At 51.6% G+C, this 18222-nt stretch overlaps 6 protein-coding genes across 6 annotated transcripts; 3 read left to right on the top strand and 3 right to left on the bottom strand.

The window, feature by feature from the left end:
- Positions 1-354: 354 nt before the first annotated feature.
- CLUP02_09672 (polyketide synthase) lies at positions 355-10035 on the bottom strand (the record flags this gene model as incomplete). The annotated part of the gene is made up of 8 exons (XM_049288650.1): positions 355-1741; positions 1947-2046; positions 2315-7495; positions 7685-8002; positions 8067-8549; positions 8777-8900; positions 8949-9468; positions 9605-10035. 8 exons carry the CDS (start codon positions 10033-10035, stop codon positions 355-357), a joined length of 8544 nt encoding a protein of 2847 aa, XP_049145794.1.
- Positions 10036-10615: 580 nt separating this feature from the next.
- On the top strand, positions 10616-11818 carry CLUP02_09671 (uncharacterized protein; the record flags this gene model as incomplete). Its single annotated transcript, XM_049288649.1, has 5 exons — positions 10616-10907; positions 10981-11106; positions 11165-11304; positions 11355-11678; positions 11732-11818. 5 exons carry the CDS (start codon positions 10616-10618, stop codon positions 11816-11818), a joined length of 969 nt encoding a protein of 322 aa, XP_049145793.1.
- Positions 11819-12126: 308 nt separating this feature from the next.
- Positions 12127-12939, bottom strand: CLUP02_09670 (uncharacterized protein; the record flags this gene model as incomplete). Its single annotated transcript, XM_049288648.1, has 1 exon — positions 12127-12939. The coding sequence occupies one exon, from the start codon at positions 12937-12939 to the stop codon at positions 12127-12129; it is 813 nt and encodes a 270-aa protein (XP_049145792.1).
- Positions 12940-13212: 273 nt separating this feature from the next.
- On the top strand, positions 13213-14137 carry CLUP02_09669 (thioesterase; the record flags this gene model as incomplete). The annotated part of the gene is made up of 3 exons (XM_049288647.1): positions 13213-13474; positions 13528-14024; positions 14084-14137. 3 exons carry the CDS (start codon positions 13213-13215, stop codon positions 14135-14137), a joined length of 813 nt encoding a protein of 270 aa, XP_049145791.1.
- A 233-nt stretch (positions 14138-14370) lies between these two features.
- On the bottom strand, positions 14371-15445 carry CLUP02_09668 (uncharacterized protein; the record flags this gene model as incomplete). The annotated part of the gene is made up of 4 exons (XM_049288646.1): positions 14371-14667; positions 14725-14861; positions 14922-15050; positions 15103-15445. The coding sequence occupies 4 exons, from the start codon at positions 15443-15445 to the stop codon at positions 14371-14373; spliced, it is 906 nt and encodes a 301-aa protein (XP_049145790.1).
- Positions 15446-15943: 498 nt separating this feature from the next.
- On the top strand, positions 15944-17859 carry CLUP02_09667 (uncharacterized protein; the record flags this gene model as incomplete). Its single annotated transcript, XM_049288645.1, has 6 exons — positions 15944-16054; positions 16142-16307; positions 16420-16519; positions 16577-16796; positions 16858-17555; positions 17619-17859. The coding sequence occupies 6 exons, from the start codon at positions 15944-15946 to the stop codon at positions 17857-17859; spliced, it is 1536 nt and encodes a 511-aa protein (XP_049145789.1).
- Between the last annotated feature and the right edge of the window lie 363 nt (positions 17860-18222).

Here is an 18222-nt window from a genome sequence, read left to right as displayed (position 1 = left end):
GCCTAGAGTCACAATGCACAAAATGGTGGCTGTGGCTCTCCCAGGGTTATTGGTCGTAGCATCTTGCGCAGCCTCAAGATACCGTTCCGGCCTTCTCGAACACTTAGTCAAGGGGCATACACCAGGACTAGAGGTATTACTCAATCCGCCGATGTTTTATGGACCGCTACTCAGAGCAATCGAAATTGTAGCCGATGATGATGATTGATGTGCTATTCTGAAATCTCAACCCCTTGAGGAGTAACAGAACTATTCAAAGATGAGAAAAGGCCTGACCAAAGTGCCCCCCAGTACCACCAACTCCGTAGAAAGACTTTTGTAGTTTACATTCGGGTATCATGATAAGTTTCAATTTCACCTCCCGATGGGGTAGTTGAACATGAGGAGGCCATTCAGACCCCCAACCCAGCCATCGTCGTCATAGTCCGACGCGTCGCCCTTGCCTGGTCCGCAGATGACACACGGCACACCTCCCTTCCAGTCACCGTTGCTGGACTCGCCGACCATCTCTCCTTCGACGCGGATTTCAGTGCCGATACCTGCGCCGGCACTTCGCTTGCCGTCGATACTGACCTCGAGCTCGCCATCGCGGTTCTTGCTGCTGACTTTGAGTGTGACCTTGGTATTAAGGGGGAGGACCAAGGGTCGGAAGCTTAAACTTCGTGGGCAGATTGGTGTAATGAGGAGCGATTTCACGAGGGGGTGTATGATGGAACCGCCGGCGCTCAGGCTATAAGCAGTAGAGCCCGTAGGGGTGCTCAGTAGTATGCCATCTGCGACAGCTTCCGTCAGGAATCGGTTGTTAAGGTAAATGTCAATGTGGGCAAGGTGAGGCTTTGGCCCGCGGTGAATGAGGAGTTCGTTAAGAGCATGGATCGGTTGAGGAATGTCACGTTTCGAAAGTATTGTGTCCTCGGGGTGTTCGGCTGGTAGGTGTGCTTGTGACTTCGTCGTTGGGAGTAATTGGCTGCTGATGTTCTGGCCATTGTTGTCGTATACGCCGACGCGTAGTCGGTGTCTCAGCAAGATTTTGGCTGCCCGACTCTGTCCCATGCTCTTGCCAGGAGACGCATGCCATCCAGACTGAGCCCCATCCTTGACGTCGTGTTCCTTCTCTCCGCTTGCGACTCTCGTGTGTGGCGTCAATAGATCATCCACGGCGACGCCACTCCCACTCATGTAAGCCTCTCTCCAGGCCCTTTTGTATTCCTCAAACTTCCACTCTGCCAGGAACCCTATTGTACCAAAGTTGAATGCGAGAATGGGGGGCACGGCTTGGTACATGCTGAAATGGCTTGCAGCGCGCAAAATGGTTCCGTCGCCTCCAAGCGTCGTGATCATGTCGATTCTGTCCGGGAATGCAGATGGGTCGCATGTGTAGATGGGGAAGTTAAAGGACTCGTGCACCATCTGAGCGACTCTCGGCTCAAATATTAGGTTCAGACCAGAATATGTACTTTGTAGGTGCTTCGCAAAGTCGATGGTCGCTCGTAGGACTTGAGGGGATCGCAGCTTCGGCATCAAGAGGATATTCCTCGGAGGCGTCGGCCAGTGTAGAGATAGCAAGCCAGAGGTCGAGTTCGGAGGGTCGCGGTATTTCGGAATAACTCTAGGCGGGAGAGAGGAGACATCGCGAATCTCGGCAGCTCGAACAGACGCGGTCGTCGAAAAGTTCAACGGTCGGAAAGCTCGAATCTGCGCCGCAGCCCGCGGCCTGGCGAACAGGCGGAAGGCTCCTGACCTAGACATTGTCGCGAAACTGGATTCAGATAGAGTAAGGCAAGAAGAAGAGGGCGTCACTCATGGCCGAGCGGCGTGCTCTAGGCCGCTGGTAATCAGTTGACTGAGCGCGAGATGTGGTGGTGGAAATAGGCGCGCCTCGATGAATTGCCAATGACGACAATTCCGTTGGAGAGCCCCACTCGAGCTTTTCTTCCATGCTTCACCGAGCTGAGTCATCCCTCCGCATGGAGCTGACCGAATATGTCGACTCGGTGAAGACCCCACCTCGGAACATGGCTCCGATCATATCGGCCCCATACTCCGCTTCCGGGCCGGCACCGCACCGTCAACTGCAGTTCAAGATGGAGAGAAGATTATGGCAGTCTGGGAGAATGATTGCACAAGAAAGTAGTAGCGATATGTTTTTAGTGACATTATGATTTTTTTCCGCGCATCTGTCTCACACTACCCACCCTTCGCGTTTACGTTTATTCCTATTTCTTTGAGAGCGCCGTCATCCTGTCTTTCAGTTGCCTTCCCGCAAGTTGCCCGAGCTGATCGAAGCTCTGCGCGCTTGTCAGCTGCAACACACTTATTTCTACACCAAGAGTGTGTTTCCACCAATTACGAATCTCAATGGTCATGAGAGAGTCGACTCCAAGCGCTGAAGGTGACAGAGTAATGTCAACCCCGCCTCCATCCACCTCCCGCATGAGAAACCCAAATATCCGGCGTGCGATTTCTTGCGCGAGATATGTTGTTGACGCCGGCGTTTCAATCTCTTCCGGTCGCGACTGCAGACTTGATAGAAATTCGGCTAAGCCGGATGACCCAGCCTCTTTCCGAGAGGCCACCTCATTCTCCGCAATATCTGGGTAAAGGTTCATGCGAGGATCGTGCTTCCACGCAACTCGATTACCAGGATCGTTGATAGACGTGCTGCAGTCAAGACCAAGTATCAGTTGCCCATTGGAGGCTGACCAGTGTGCTCCAGTGTTTGCGCTCGTGGCCACTGGTCGACTTTCAGCGATGGCGAGCTGAAGACCTCGTAGCATGTCGGCTTCGGAAACAAGTTTGGATCCAGATCTCGTCATGGCGTCTTCAACGTCTCGTGTACGACTGACATAGCCCACATCCTCGACGCCTCCTAGGTGAATCACTGAACAAGGCAGACCCAGACCCCGGCGATACTGGGAAAACGCATCGAGGAAGGTGTTGGCAGCAGCGTAGTTTGCTTGACCTGGATACCCATGCACACCAGACGTGCTACCAAAGAGCACGAAGAAGTCAATGTCACGAGGCAGCGTGCGGTGAAGGTTCCATGTCCCGCGTATCTTGGGCGATGTCGCCGTTTGCCACTGTGACAGTGTAAGGTCAGAGACTGCACCATCGGCAAGCACCATTGCTAGATTTAGTACGCCCGCGATCCGTTTGGATGAAGCATGTCTCGAAATGACCGCTTGCATGGACGTCTCGTCCGCTATATCGCATGGTATGGCATTGACCTCGCAACCTGCATAACGAAGTTCTGAAAGCAGAGCTTGATCGTCGTTACTGCGTCCTGCGGACCTCGAGATGAAAAGCAGACTTTTGGCACCGTGGGAGGCCATCCATCGCGCTATCGTTGCTCCCAGACCACCCATGCCGCCGGCAAGTACATAGGTAGCTTGCTCACGGAAGCTGGGAGGCAAAGGCACTTGAGATACCTTCAATGCCGCGTCATCTTTCTCGGTCATGTCGACGGCCACCTTTCCAATGTGGGTACCCTGATACAAGTATCGGAAGGCATCTTCAGTCTTACTGCACGTGAATGCCTTTGCAGGCTTCACGGGATGGATGTAACCTTGCTGATACAAGTCCACACATTTCTGTAGCAAGCGGGAGATGATGGCAGGGTTCTCAGCAGCCAAGTTCGCCATCTCGACGCCAATGAAGGACCGATTCCCATCGAAAGCTGCCATAGCAAGTTTACCGCCCGCTAAGGTATCTTTCTTCCCTAGCTCGATGAAGGTGCCATGAGGGGCGACACAATCCCATGATGCATGTAAAAGCTCTCCAGACAGAGAGTTCAACACGACGTCAACACCGAGACCACCTGTCGCTGCTTTCACACCCTCCACAAAACTGAAGTCTCGAGATGAGAAAATCTGTTCTGTAGGAACACCCCACTCTCTGACAAGGAAATCTGCCTTCTCGTCGCTGCCCACAGTTACGTAAACTCTGGCCCCAATCCATCGAGCTACTTGCACGGCCGCAATGCCAACACCACCAGCGGCGCTGTGGATGAGCACAGTTTGACCAGCCCTAAGGCCGGCTTTATCTACAAGGGCTCGAAGAACCGTGGTGAAAATGCAGGGCATTCCAGCCGCGTCAGCAAAGGCAAGTGTATCGGGAATGCGGATGCAAAGCTGTGCTGGGACCAGTATCTCCGTAGAGAAGCAGGCCGCCTCGGGCGCGAAAACCATGACGCGATCACCAACCCGAGCGTTCGTCACAGAACCTCCTATGGCCGTCACGATACCGCTGGCTTCACATCCGAGTCCTCTTGGAGCCGAAGGCTTGATCAGGCCCATTGCAGTGACGACGTCTTTGAAGTTGAGACCTGCTGCGTGGACATCAACCTTGACGTGGTCGGACGGTATATCGTCGGGCAATTGACGAGAAACCCATTTTAGAGTCTGTAGGGCCCCAGGCCTCGAGACCTGCAGCATCTTTGTTGAAGAGATTGAAGTTTGGGACGCAAGAGCGCGAGAGATTGGAGCCCACTTGCATCGCGGAATCAGGATGCGACCCGTAGAGTAGGAGAACTCCATATCTTCACCCATATTCGGAATCAAGGTCCCGTGTTGAGAGCAAAGTCGGCTTGCGACCTGGGAGACAGCCTTTAGAGAATCTGCAGTAATGCTGTCAAGCTCCATAGTGGCAAAATGTACTCCAACCTCAACTCTTGCTGTTCTCGCGATGCCGAGCACTGGAGCGAAGGTCGGATCGACCGACCCGAGCTGGCAGGGTCGTGAAAGCCAGAGTAGGCTCGAGTTGGTGTCTCGGAGAGTCTTCAGTAGGCTCTTGAGGTTATCTAGCTTGACTTTTGTCATGTCGTGGAAATAGCCGTCGCCGCGGCACAGATCAATAACGGATACCACGATGCTGCTAGCAGGTGAGCCGTCATAACTAGGATTTGAAATGGTGATAGAGTGACCTAGACGCCGCAAGGTTTGTTCAATTTCAGCTACCACTGGGTGTGACTCCTCTTCGCACAGCAAGGTTATTTGCTGTGAAGTGAGACTGACACCTTCGTTCGGCGCAGCAGAACGAGCAATGATCGTGGCGTTAAGCTTGTATTGTGGCCCGGCATCGTAGACAACTTCCGGGGATGAGAAGCCAGCTTGGAGTAGACGCTCCTCCCACTGCTCTGGAGAAATGTAAGGCTCCTCTGGGCGGTTGTCAGAGTCGCCGAGCCACCATCCCGAAAGGTAACCCATGATGAAATTAATCCATTTTGTGTTGCAGCACAGCTCATGCATCAAGAGTGTTCCGTCAGGCTTCAACAATGACCTGACATGCTGCAAGGTCTCGTTCAGCTTCGGAGTAGCATGGAGCACATTGCTTGCAACGATGAGGTCGTACTCTTCACCGCTGAACCCCTGATCAGCTGGATCGCGACTGATATCCAAGACGCGATAGTCCAGGAACCCGGGACTAACGTCACGGAAACGCTCCTTCGCTGCCGGGAAGAACCCAGCAGAGACATCAGTGAAGACATAGGTCCCGAGGACTTTGCCATCTTCAGAGCAGTCCGCCAAATCTTTGAGAATGCGGGAAGTCAACCCCCCAGTTCCGGCGCCGATCTCGAGAATTTTGAGATGGCGACCTCGTTTGTGAGACAAATGTCGTAACAGAGGCTTATAGGTAAAGAGGGTGTTCATCCAGTCATAGAGTTCGTGGAGGGCGTTGCTTTTCAGGAAAACCTCGAGCGGGCTACCTTTGCCGTCGAAGAGTGCTTGGGCATGTGTATAGCAACGTTTGATAAGAACGCCCACAGCAGATGCAGTTGTCTTCTCAAGCTTCGAGGTGATGTCTTCGATTTTCGCACGAATCTCTATAGTATCTTTTTGAAGCAGCTGTGGGTCACATTTAGTGATCTGGGTTCGGAGCCAGCTGTAGTGCTTTGCTAAATGTGTTTGGGCCTCGGTGATCGGTATGTCTGCTTCGTCTACCTCCTTGAGTACCAATGCGCCGCAAAGAACAAAAAGCTCTTCGAGTAGCTGATGTGTCTCTGGGAATGAGGAGTCGGATGCCGCTGACACCAAGTCAGTGGCATGCGCCAGACTAATATCTTGTTCCCAAGACATGACTGCAACCTTTGAACTATCCGTGGCACCTGCAGTAGCATGGTCCAGGTCAATCGGAGAGAGTCGGAGACCTTTCATGAAGACGACTGGTTCATCTCCGGGACTATCGCGCAATTTGCCAGAGCAATCCCCCTGGAAGTCTCCCTCACTACCAGACTTGACGCTCTGGAGCAGAAGGCCCACCTTTGAGGCCTCCGAACTGACGAATAGCTCATCAATATGAGTCGGCAGATACAGCCTTTGAAGTAAGCGAGGTTCCCCGGAGTGGTTCGCGACGATGAGGGACTGAAGCATCAGATCAATCGTGACTGGGTGTAGGACATAGCCGTAATGATGCTCTGGCGTTTCTCGTTCATCAGAAACTTCGACCGATACAGCTGGCGACTTGACGCTGGCGCGAACCTTCCTCATGCCTCGGAATTTTGGGCCATATCTGTAACCCACCCGTGACATGGCTTTGTACCATTGTGCAGGCTCAACAGAACGGAGGAAAGACTTTGGATCAAGTCCGGGGAAACCCGGTTCCTTAGAGACGCGACCATCTCTGACACGACATCTGCAGTGCGTTGTCCATGTGCCGGCTGGAGTACGACTTTGGATAATGAGCTCCCACCACTCCGAAGTCTCCTCACGGGTGAGCTCTTCTTTTCTCACAGAAGTGAAAAGCTCGATCTTGTTCCCCCGAGGAAGAACAAGAGCATTGGCGATTCGTAAGTCACGAATGGTGTAGGGCGCCTGCCCAGAAAGCTGCCGGACGACCTCACCAGCCATCACGATGTACCCGGCAGCTGGGAAAACAACATCCGAGCCGACGCAATGGTCCGCAATCCAAGGAACGTTGTCCAGTGACAGAAGACATCTCCAACTCGGGGCTGTACTTGTACTATCTAAAGAGCGTGATCCGAGCAGCTCGTGTGGCGAGTGTTCGGGATACTGCCAGGACTGGGTAACCCGTGAGTCCGGCCAGAAGGTCCTGCTCAAATGCCACGGGTACGGTGGCAGGTCTGTCAACGGCCGCGCCCCATCAGGTAAAGGAAATTTGACGGGGACGCCTCGGCAGTGCATCTCGCCGATGGCAGCAAGGAAGGCTGCTGCGCTATTTGAGCCTCGTTTTTGCACGGCTAAGTAAGACGGAGTGATGGCCATCTCCGTGTAAATCTGCTTTAAGGGACCGGCCAGCGCTGAGTGTGGGCCGACTTCTAGATGTAATGTGGTTGACGAAGTTTGGAGAAGTCGTACCACAGCCTGTCGGAAGAGAACTGGTGATTCCAAGTTTCGCTGCCAATACTCGGCGCCAAAGTCGGAGGCTCGTTCGAGTGTTTGGGATGAGACGCTGGAGTAGAAAGGCACTTTTGGCGATTTGGGCCTCAAGTATGTCTTGAGAAGGGATTGATACCCGATGCCAACTGCACGCATGTGATCTAGAAGAAGAGGTAGTTAGTAAAGACTCAAGAAACAGGCTCTCTGTTTGGACTTACGAGAATGGTATGCCTTGTCAACCTTTAGCAAACGAACTAAAACCTCTGGTCGAGCAGACCTGATTGCACTACAGACTACCTCAAGGGCGTCCGTATCCCCGGACAAAGTCACACTAGAGTTGCTGTTCTCACAAGCGATGACGACTCGAGTCGTCAAGAATGACGTGACTTGCTCTCTTCCAAGTCCAATGGCAGCCATAGAACCTTGAACTTTGGATTCCTTGACCATGAACCCTCGGTAGTAGGCGACAATAATCGCTTCCTTCAGGGTGAGGACACCGGCCGCGTACGCAGCTGCAATTTCACCGCTGGAATGACCAACGACAGCCTTAGGGGCGATTCCATATCTAGCAAGGTGCCTGGTCAGGGCAATCTGGATTGCAGTGCAAATGGGCTGGGCGAATTCCGCTTCCCCGAGGCGGGAGGTAGACTCCAATTTCATGAGCTCATCTGGTACATGTCACCGTTGATTAGTCTTCCTCATTGGTGATTTTTGTGGAAGGGATGCACTGACTTCTGATATCCCAACTTGGACGGTGCTCTCGCGGAAGACTCTTCAAGACCGCGTCCATTTCCCTGATATCCTGCAGGAAGTCTCTACTACCTTTCATTAGATGCGATCCCATCCGGGCCCATTGAGCGCCTTGGCCGGTGAAAATGAAAGCAATCCCCTCAATTTGTGAGCCTGGGCGGAAACTAGGCACGGGGGGAAGGGTGAAAGCCAATTGGTCGCAGTCATCGGTGACGACCGCAAAAGTGCGATGCGATAGGTGAGAGCGACGATGCATCAACGTGTATGAAAGATCTTCCAACTTTGCAGGCCTGGCTCGGAGGAACTCCTGGTAGTCGTGTGCGGTCCTCTTGAGTGACTTCTCGTGCCCCGCGGAGAATAGTAGCAGAGTCGCTGGCTCTCTCCTCAGAGGTGGTGAAGGAGGTGGCGTCTCGACATTGCCATGGCTTCGAACCGTTGCCGAACTTCCTACTGTTGCAGCAGATTCTAAGATAATCTGGTCATATCAGCTTTCGAGCCCGAAGGCTATTGATGAAGTGACATACATGGACATTGGTGCCGCCGATTCCAAAGCTATTGACACCTATTCTTTCTGCCCTTTCCTCAGGCCAGGGCTGTGGTTCTGTTGGCACCTTTAGGCCTGTTGATGTGAAGGGAACTATTGGTACTGATTAGGCCCCCGTTACTGCCATAGAGAAACGCAACGAACTTACTGCTGACACTAGGAGTATCGAATTTAATGTTGGGCATGATTGTTCTCGTTTCCAAAGACACTACTGCCTTAATTATGCTTGAAATTGCCGAAGCTGCTTCTGAATGACCTAGGTTGGGCTTGATCTAAGGGAATGTCAACAGCTATTCGTGAAAGGAAGCCTTGGCACACACTGATCCAATAAGCATCCCCTTGTCTCCGAATAGAGCGCCAACGGTGCACGCCTCAATGGTATCGCCCACAGCCGTGCCGGTGCCGTGGCATTCGACCATGGCAGTCTGCCACATCTGATTTTCTGGTATACCGGCGTGTCGATATGCATCACGAATCAATTGCTGCTGTGCCTGTGCACTGGGTGTTGTCAAGCCAAGGGTCCTCCCGTCAGAGTTCGTTGCTGACCCTCTAATAATAGCACGAATCGGATTCCCGTCGCGGATCGCGCAGTCGAGCTTTTTGATGTAGAGGCAATTGATGGCTTCTGCACGGGCATAGCCATTCGCACTGGCGTCGAACGTCATGCACGAAGCATCGGGCGAAAGTACGCTCTGCTCGGCCATGAGCTTGGTGAAGCCTGGCGAGAGTATCAAATTCGCCCCGGCAACGATCGCGGAATCGCATTCGCCGGCACGTATTGCCTGGCAGGCTAGGTGGACTGCTAGACCGGCAGCTGAGCATGCTGTGCGGACGGTCATGCTGTTGATAAAAATGATCAGTTCACGCGGAAATGTTCAAATCGACACAAGCAGAGAATCACCTTGGGCCTCTAAGATCGAATGCATGAGAAATGCGGTTTGCCTGCACAAAATCCATGTATCCTGTCAAGCGATACATGCCATCGTCTTGAGCATCAATGGCGTGCATTTCTCGCCAGTCATCTCCAAAACTGCCCACGTAACACCCAATCCTCTGCCCTTGCCAATCTGTTTCTGCAGCACTCTCCAGCGCCTCCCAGACGACTTGCAGAAGCAGCCGCTGCTGAGGGTCTAGTTTCAGCAACTCCTTGGGGTTCATAGAAAACATTGACGGGTCGAATTTGAATACATCGTCGTGTGAGAGCCAGTATCCTTCCTCTGTCGGTAAAGGTCCTGATTTGCCGCTCGCTGTGAAGTGGTGGTCTTGCGAGTGGTATCGCGGACGATCTGGTTTGGAGCGCGCATCTTTGCGGTTGATGAGGAAATTGTACAGTGAAGTTGGGGTATTGATGCCGCCAGGTAACCGCAGACCAATGCCGCAAATCGCTATGGGCTCGGGCTTTGACATTGCTAATGCTTGACTTGGAAAACAGCTTCCTGTGGCAGTGATTGTGAGTGTGATGATCGGTAGTTCAATGGAATAGGTAAAGTACCAGACAGACACCTTGGCTTTCCTTCTTTTGGCGAACCTTCAGCTTCAGGTTCAGCTTCTCTATTCCTGTGACGAAAGCTCACTCTTACCCTTAGCGTGATCTACTTCGAGTGGGGAAATGGAAAGAGACCGACTCGTAGTGTGAGCGGGATTTCCACATGGCTACTGCCCTGGCGAACCCCTCCAAGCTCCTGGATAGAGGTTCGGACCGCAAGAAGCGCCATGTTGTAATTCGGACCGGATCCGACTAGCGGATACGATCGCTGCGGGCAAGCCTTCTTACCATCATACCCAACCGAAATTTCAGTTGACTTGCTGTAGCATGACAGTTTTGCACATGGATTATCCGACTAGCTAAAGTTCACGCTCTTTCAGCATCAAGTGAAGTCATCAGTCACCCCGGCCATCATAGAGAGGTGTTCGTAAATTCCATGCCCGTAGAGTGATAATCGATTGTTGACATGGTCTTGTAGCATACCCAGATGAACTGGGAGCCATGGAGAAGCTGAGATCGGTCTTCTGGCAGGCTACGCCAAAATACAACGCTGTACGCACAAGCCAGTCTGACGACGATGACCAGCAAGAAGGCATGGAAGAAAAGCTACGCAGTGAACTGGCGGCGCTGGAGAGCAACGTCTGGTGTCTGCGCGCAAGTCTACTGATCACCATTGTAGCGCTCCTTCTTGTGACCATCTTTGCAGTGGTAGATCGAGTTTCGTATGACAAAGCGTCACTCAATTGTGGAAAGGGACACATAGGTAGCGACCCGAATGGATTCGTGCCCCCTGGTGAGTTGTCTCTTCCCTTAGTACTTTGTCGTCAAGTCGCGCTGGAATAGCTTAGCTTACAAAGGGGCTCTAGGGATCGGTGAGCCCCCGAGGTGGACACTATTCGACAGCACGTCGCCATATTATATCGAGGAGGACACTTTCTATGATTTAAATAAGACTAAAATGATGGCGAAAAGACTGAAGAGCCTCCACAATTGTAAGTCCTTGCGTCTATCTTCTCTGCAATCTGAAGCACACTGCTAATACGTTGCCAGCCTCAAATGTCCTCGCGAACGGGAACTTTGCGGATTGGAAGAAGCCGGATGGCACTGTGGCTAAGCTGCCAGCCTATTATTCTACAGTATCATATCGACAAACGTACATCATCCGGTCCTTCCACCAGATGCATTGTCTCGTGAGTTTCGGCATTACTTGTGAGCCTCAACCTTTCTAACGTTGTGGTAGATCTCAATTGCAGAGGAGTATGGACATAGGGCAAACAACGTGTCGTCACAGTGGGCTCCTAAGCATATAGCCCACTGTCTCAATGCGATCCGCGAAGCCATCATGTGTCTAGCCGATGCGACGCCGATGACCTACGTGAATGGCTTTGCCGTCGGGCATGTAACGGATGACCAGCAATTCATGTGCAGGGACTGGTCAGCGCTGCGCAAGTGGGCGAACGATCCGGTGAGGGGAATTCGCTATAAGAACATCGCGCCTGAGGGGGCGGGCTACGACAACAACACTGAGATTCGTCCTTTCCCAGAACTCTCTGAGTTGGAGAAGGTCGGTCTAGCATGAGCTGAGGCGCATATCTACGAACTGAGGCCTTGAGTTAGTGCACCAGGTCTAGCAGAGACCACACTGAGATATGGCGGGCAACGGCGAGAGTGCATGGGAAGGATAGCGGTATTCATACCACTTGAAGGAGAACCGTGACACAGTACCTACTTCAGATATGGAAGTAGCTAGAATGGATCGCATCACTTTGGAAGACTTCCTTTTAGCGTCAAATGTCATTGTCTAAACGCTCCTTTCCACGTCTTCTCAATCGCCTTAGCTCAAGTACCTTAGGCGTCCTGATTTAACGTGACATTTGCATCCGCTCAACTTCAATACTGTTGTAGATGCTGGGCTATCTGAGTGAGGTAGAAGCCCCTTGTATGCGCTGTATAGATAAAATGACGCATCACAGCCTCCGACCAGACCCTGCTCTTTCCACACCTCTCAAAACCTAACCGACCAAGCAGTCCACCTCGTGAGGTTCATTGTATACCCTAGTGATGTTTGGCAAGTCGATTTCCCACGACTGCGGGATTCCGTTGTACAAGATGCAGTGCTCAACATGCTTCGGGTCTCGGCAAAGAGAGTCCAGAACTCGAGGCTTGAAATGCGACGCATACGTTATCCTATCCCAGACATAGCTGCAATGCATGTGATGGATGGTGCCGTCTGTAAAAATTTCGCCGTGCTCACCACTGGCAGCCACATCAAATGGAACCTCGTTGATACGTTCTCGTTCGTACCAATACGTCGTGTTCCTCCACTTCATATAACCCAAGTATTTCTCGTGCATCTCTTCATTGAAGCACTTAGGGTGCATCCATGTGGAGAGCATGAAATCGTAGACACAGCCTCGGGCTTTGGACTCTTTCCAGTCCGGGGAGCATTTGCCTAGCGAAACAGGCTCTGCTGGTCGTGCGGGAGTCATGTCGTGAGTTATTCGCCCCAGGTAAAATATCCCAACTGCTAGGGGTATGAAGGCGAGTTTTCCGGCTATTGTCCACATACCGCTGCGCCGTGCTTTTCGTTTCTGCGGGACAGCAGCGCTATAATCCACTGAATCGGTTTCATCGTGGTAGCTGGTTCGTTCTGAGCTTGAACCCTCGCTCTGCGGTTGTGGCGGGAGGAAGGCCTGTTTCTCCATATCGAGAGACGAGTTGGTTGAATGTGCGTTGTCGAGCAGCGATCGCTGGATGATACTGAATATCGAGGCCCCAGTACCTGTGAACAGCACTGTTGATAAGTCAAGATGGTTCTTTGGCATGGATGTGGTGGGTAACCTTAGCTGGAACATTGAAGAAGCTCGGATACAACTGCGGATAAGGTTGGAGCCATATTTCGGACCGCAGGGAGAGTGGGCCAACACACCAGCCTGGCTGTCGATTCATGGGGAGCAAACACTTGGTCTGAAGGCTACAGTCTTCTTTGGAGAGATTATTACGTTCAATTCTGTGAAGTTCCCCTCGAACTGGCGTAGCAACATCATCGATTCTCAAATCGCCCACCTGCCCATCATTAGTACACCACTTTTGCCACAATGCCCGCCGCCAACCCGGTGTTGATCCAAGACATCCCAAGATCTCGGAATGAGTCGCCACCGGTATTCTTGATTCACGATGCCAGTGGGCTTCTCACCAGCTACTTCAAGGTTGGAACTCTAGGACGCAAGGTCTATGGGATATGGGACCCCAAGTTCGATGCGGACGGTATTGGCGGATGGCAGAGCGTCAAGGAAATAGCTGAAGCATACATCCGCCTCATCAAAAGAGTCATGCTGAGAGGAGAAATCGTTCTCGGTGGTATGTGGCACTGAGCCCTAAACCAATCACTCCGGGCGCTGACCAGAATATAGGATGGTCATTCGGGGGCGTTCTAGCAGTGCAAATCGCCCATATGCTAGCGATGTCAGGCCGTGGCTTGCGCGTATCGCGAATCATCCTCATAGACTCAGTCTACCCTCGCTGCCCTCGACCTGAAGCTCAAAAGGAGCCGGCAAAGTTGCATCACGCCCCAGCTCTTCCTGGTATCAACCAAGAAACCCGCGACAAGCTTATGACTGCTCTCATGCGAGCGACTTGTCTCTCTGACCAGTGGGACCCTCCGTCGTGGGCGTTGCCGAGGACCGGTGTTCTTGGTACAGCCCGCTCCCGAGATGTCGACCCGACTCCGCCACATGCGGTGCTAATCCGAGCCAAAGACTTGGTGCCTATGGCGGACCCGGCTGAGAAGTGTCCTCTTGATAGAACTCGGTTTCTACCTCAACTTGGTTGGGAGGATATGCTAGAAGGGTTTGTGGAGCAGGTTATTGAGACGACAGGTAATCATTATAGCGTCTTTGATTCAGAACATGTAAGTGGTCACTGAAGCGAGGCTACCGTGCAAAAACATCTACTTACCCGACGAGAAAGATCGATACTATCACCTCTCACATTCGGAAGAGTTTAGACATGAACCTTGGTTGATGGGATGAGGGATTTCTGGATTGGTGTTAAGCACTTTACACGTGGTATTCCTGTTCTTACTGTAGTGGCGCAACGGCTCGCTGAATCGATATTTGCTGCCATCTTATGTTGCGAAGGCTCGCCGTTCTTACTGTAAACTCCAACCTCAAGAATGGTTTAGCACATCTCTCAACAGCTACAATGATCTTCTATCCATCACCCACCCACCTGGTCTCAAATCACATACTGTGACTCTAGTCTACAATCTCCTCATATTTATCCTTCTCATCCTCTGGTGCAAAATTGACCCATTTCACTGCCCGTGCCGGGTCGTGGGCCCACTCCCTCAGCGCAAAGAAGTCCCTGCAATGACTCTGCTGATCGTCTGTAGTGTGGCCAACACCCATACCATGAACGTAAGAAATTGGCGTCGCGTCCGCTAGGCATGTTATGGCTGACCTCACCGTGTTCAAACAGTGTATGACATGGCCCGTTTCCCACTTTGACGTTTTGTTATTAACCCTGTAGCCGATATCCTCAAAAATGATTGACTGGTCTCGTGTTAGAAGTTTAACTCTTTCAACACTTCTGCATTTCTATATACTTACAATGCAGTGCATCTGGTGAAAAGCGCGTATGCTGTAGAGCTCTGAACCCTTGCGGGTGACATACGCAGGGAGCGGTTGCTGCTTGTTATCGAAATCCATGTGCGTGCTGTATTTTCCGTTGATTCTCACGTTTGATGCTGTGCAACGAATCAGTTGGACTGGAAACCATTCAGTAAAGCATCGTAGTGTCAACGAACCGTTGTGCAGCATCTTGAAATCCCTCGCAGCAGCTTGCACATTTTCGAGGCTCTCGAAAACGTCGGGCTTGAAATAGTGCGGATCGCTCTCATCATCGTACTTAGCCCACTTGACAGGCTGTCCGATTTCTGTGCCGCCAGTTAGGGCCGCATTTTAGCGTCAAGAAAGGGTTTGGCTCACCTGGCGGGACAAAACCACTGGGGTCAACTCCCAACGGGGTGACTTCTTCTCGAGGCCAGGCGGTACCAATATTGAGCAAAACGATGTATCCGAGAAGAACAATTAGCAGTATACCCTCGGCCCAGGCTACTCGTCGAATCTTGCGGAGACGCTGATCCCATAAGACACGATCACGATTCCACTCGTCTGGGAAGGTCGGGGAGTTACCGCATGGGCCACTGTGATCTAGGTCCATGCCCCCGAGGCTTTCCAACTCATCATCGTCCAGATTTTCGCCCCCTTCAAGGACGTCGTACTTGGCCGCTTTCCTCATATTGCTCGCAAAAGTCACGTTCTTGCCCATTCCTATTGACTAGAGTTGAATGCAGATCAAACGGATTCCATGTGTGACTGAATTGCAACCCAACTGAAGCAGTGAGGTTTACCTCGCTCAACTATCCTAGGGCGGCCTATCGATCGAAACCCGCAGCCACCACAACAGACACCTCTTGTCCTGACGATTAGAGCTAAGTAGCGGACCGAGGTGGCCTGCGTGAAGGTTTAGTAGCACTGTTTCAATCTGACCGTCTCCACTGCGGACCGAAGCTTGCACGGAGCTACCCCGCCGCCGTCGGGTTCAACTCGGAGCTCTGATTTTCCTAATTGGGATGCAGCCGGATGCAACTGATGTGTTGGGAGATGTCCCGCCAGTGGTTGAGCTCAATCAAGGTGAGCAAAGCGAAGAACGCAAGGCATTGAGATCTCTGGCTTGTCTACGGCACGTTTGACCTGGAAGAGACGACCAAAACGTTTACCGAAGCTTTGCTTGAGATATTTGACTATTATCAAGAATTCAATTGATATGGAAGCCAAGAAAGACGAAGTGACTTGGCGGTCCCTGCCGCGAAAGGACCAGCTCGCCATTTTATGTTTCCTACGGTTTGCCGAGCCGGTAGTGAGCATCTCACTGCTCGTGAGTAGACTCTTTCCACCACGACGATGTGCAGATGTGGGGGTCGCTGACAAGGCGTCTTAGACTTATTTGTTTTATCAATTGCAGTCTTTAGATGCGACCCTAGACTCGGGAGCGATCGTCCGACAAGTCGCTTACTTACAAACAAGTTTTATGCTATCACAATGCTTTTCGTCAATGTTCTTGGGGAAACTGGCCGATTCTCCCAGAGGCGGTAGAAAGCTTGTTCTAATGGGGGGAATAGCTGGATCATGTGAGTCCGGCCATCACATGCACTGGATGTAAGATGAGAGACGGCGTTCGGCCGCTAACGTTCAAGTCCTTAAATGTAGTTATCGGATGTGTTGCTTTTGGATTCATCACAGATTTCAAGCAGGCACTGGCGTTGCGGATCCTCGAAGGTCTAGTCAACGGAAATGTGGCGACAGTGAGGACGATGGTCTCCGAGGTTGTCGTGGAGAAACGGTCAGTCATTGCTCAGGTTGATTAGAATTCGCTAGCAATAGCTAACAATCCGGGAAGATTTCAGCCTCATGCTTTCTTGTTGCTTCCGATCTCTTTCAACGTTGCTGCCATGGCTAGTCCCCTCATGGCCGGGCAGCTGGCTGACCTAGCGGGGAAATACCCGGATAAGTTTGGGAATAATGCATTTCTGAAAGCGTGGCCGTATGCACCACCAGCTATCCTCAGCGGATCTATCATGCTGTTGGCCTTCTTCGCGGTCTTGCTTTTCCTAGAAGAAGTGAGCTCGTTGCTTTCCACTCGTAATTGTTGAATCAGGCTTACAGCTTCCGTTTCTACAGACTCTAGAGCCCCTGAAAGATAGATACGATCCTGGCGTCGCCTTCACCCGAAGAGTTCGATACCTTTTGTTTGGAACCAAGATCTCGACAGTAACCAGAGCAGGCCATGAGGATGCCACTGACGAAGAGATGTCACATATGATCACGGAATACTCTGACCCATCTGAAAGGGATTCCGAAGAGCAAAGATCACCAATGAAGGCAGTCAAGACAACTCCCATGATCTTACCAACTAGGCGCATGTTCACTAAAAATATGTGTCTCACGCTTGTTTCATACGCCATCCAAGAGTATCACATCACGACCTACAACACTCTGTGGACGAGTTTCCTCAGCGACCCGGTTGACAAAGAAGGCAAACTCAAGCTCCCTTTCTTCTTTTCTGGCGGAGCCGGGATGAAGCCAGACCAAATTATGTGGTCTCTCTTCATCGTCGGAATGATGGGATTACCCACACAACTTTTTATCTATCCCCGCATCAGCCGTCGTCTTGGGACTCTGAAGATGTGGCGCAAGTTCATGCTTGGGATGCCGCTACTCTACTTCATCGTGCCTTACATCGCAGCTATGCCCTCGACTACACCACCACCAGCTGGTAAAACTGGGTTCGTCGTTTGGTTCCTCATCATCCTGGTTCAAATTATGATGGTGGGGACGTCCACATTTGTCGTACCAGCGCAACTTGTTCTGACCAATTTGTAAGCTGCTTTTGATACCATTCTTGTTGTGAATGCTCACATTGGCTTACATCCTTTGGTCAGGTCTTCGCCGCATCCGTCTGCTTTAGCACGAACGCATAGCAGCGCATTCTTGTTGTCTGGTTTGATGAGGTCAGCGACTTCATCCATAGCGGGAATCGTGTATAGCTACGGGTCGTCCCATAACATCACAGGCTTGGTCTGGTGGATTGCAAGTGGTGTTGCAGTCTTAGGGTGTCTGAATAGCCGCATCGTAAATGAAGGAAACGGCCACGAAATCTGGCTGACTGGTGACACTGAGTAGGGCAGAATCTAGGGTTGCTTTAGCTTTCGGTTGATTGGCAGCAATGCCTCAATCAAATACATGCAACGTGCAGAAAGAAAATGGCCTCGTTAAACAACACCCCTTGTAGCTTTTGTCAGTGGAATAGCTCTCAATGCCATACAAGCTTCATAGCTTTCAATTCCTCCTTCGTTCAATATATTGTTAATCCCTAGCTTATCAGTTCCATTGATGACACACCGTTGACACACAGTCTTTCCGTCATCGCAGTAGAACCAATGTAAAGCGAGAGACAAGATTTTTGATTTCAGTGACCAGTCTGCTGTTGAAGCTACCTTGTCTAACGTAATCAAGAAAAACTACAGCAAGTACCGCCTCCCGAGA

The sequence above is a fragment of the Colletotrichum lupini genome, chromosome 5 (assembly GCF_023278565.1).
Source record: "Colletotrichum lupini chromosome 5, complete sequence".
NCBI classification, from domain to species: Eukaryota; Fungi; Ascomycota; class Sordariomycetes; order Glomerellales; family Glomerellaceae; genus Colletotrichum; species Colletotrichum lupini.
This window is presented reverse-complemented; position numbering and strand designations above follow the sequence as displayed.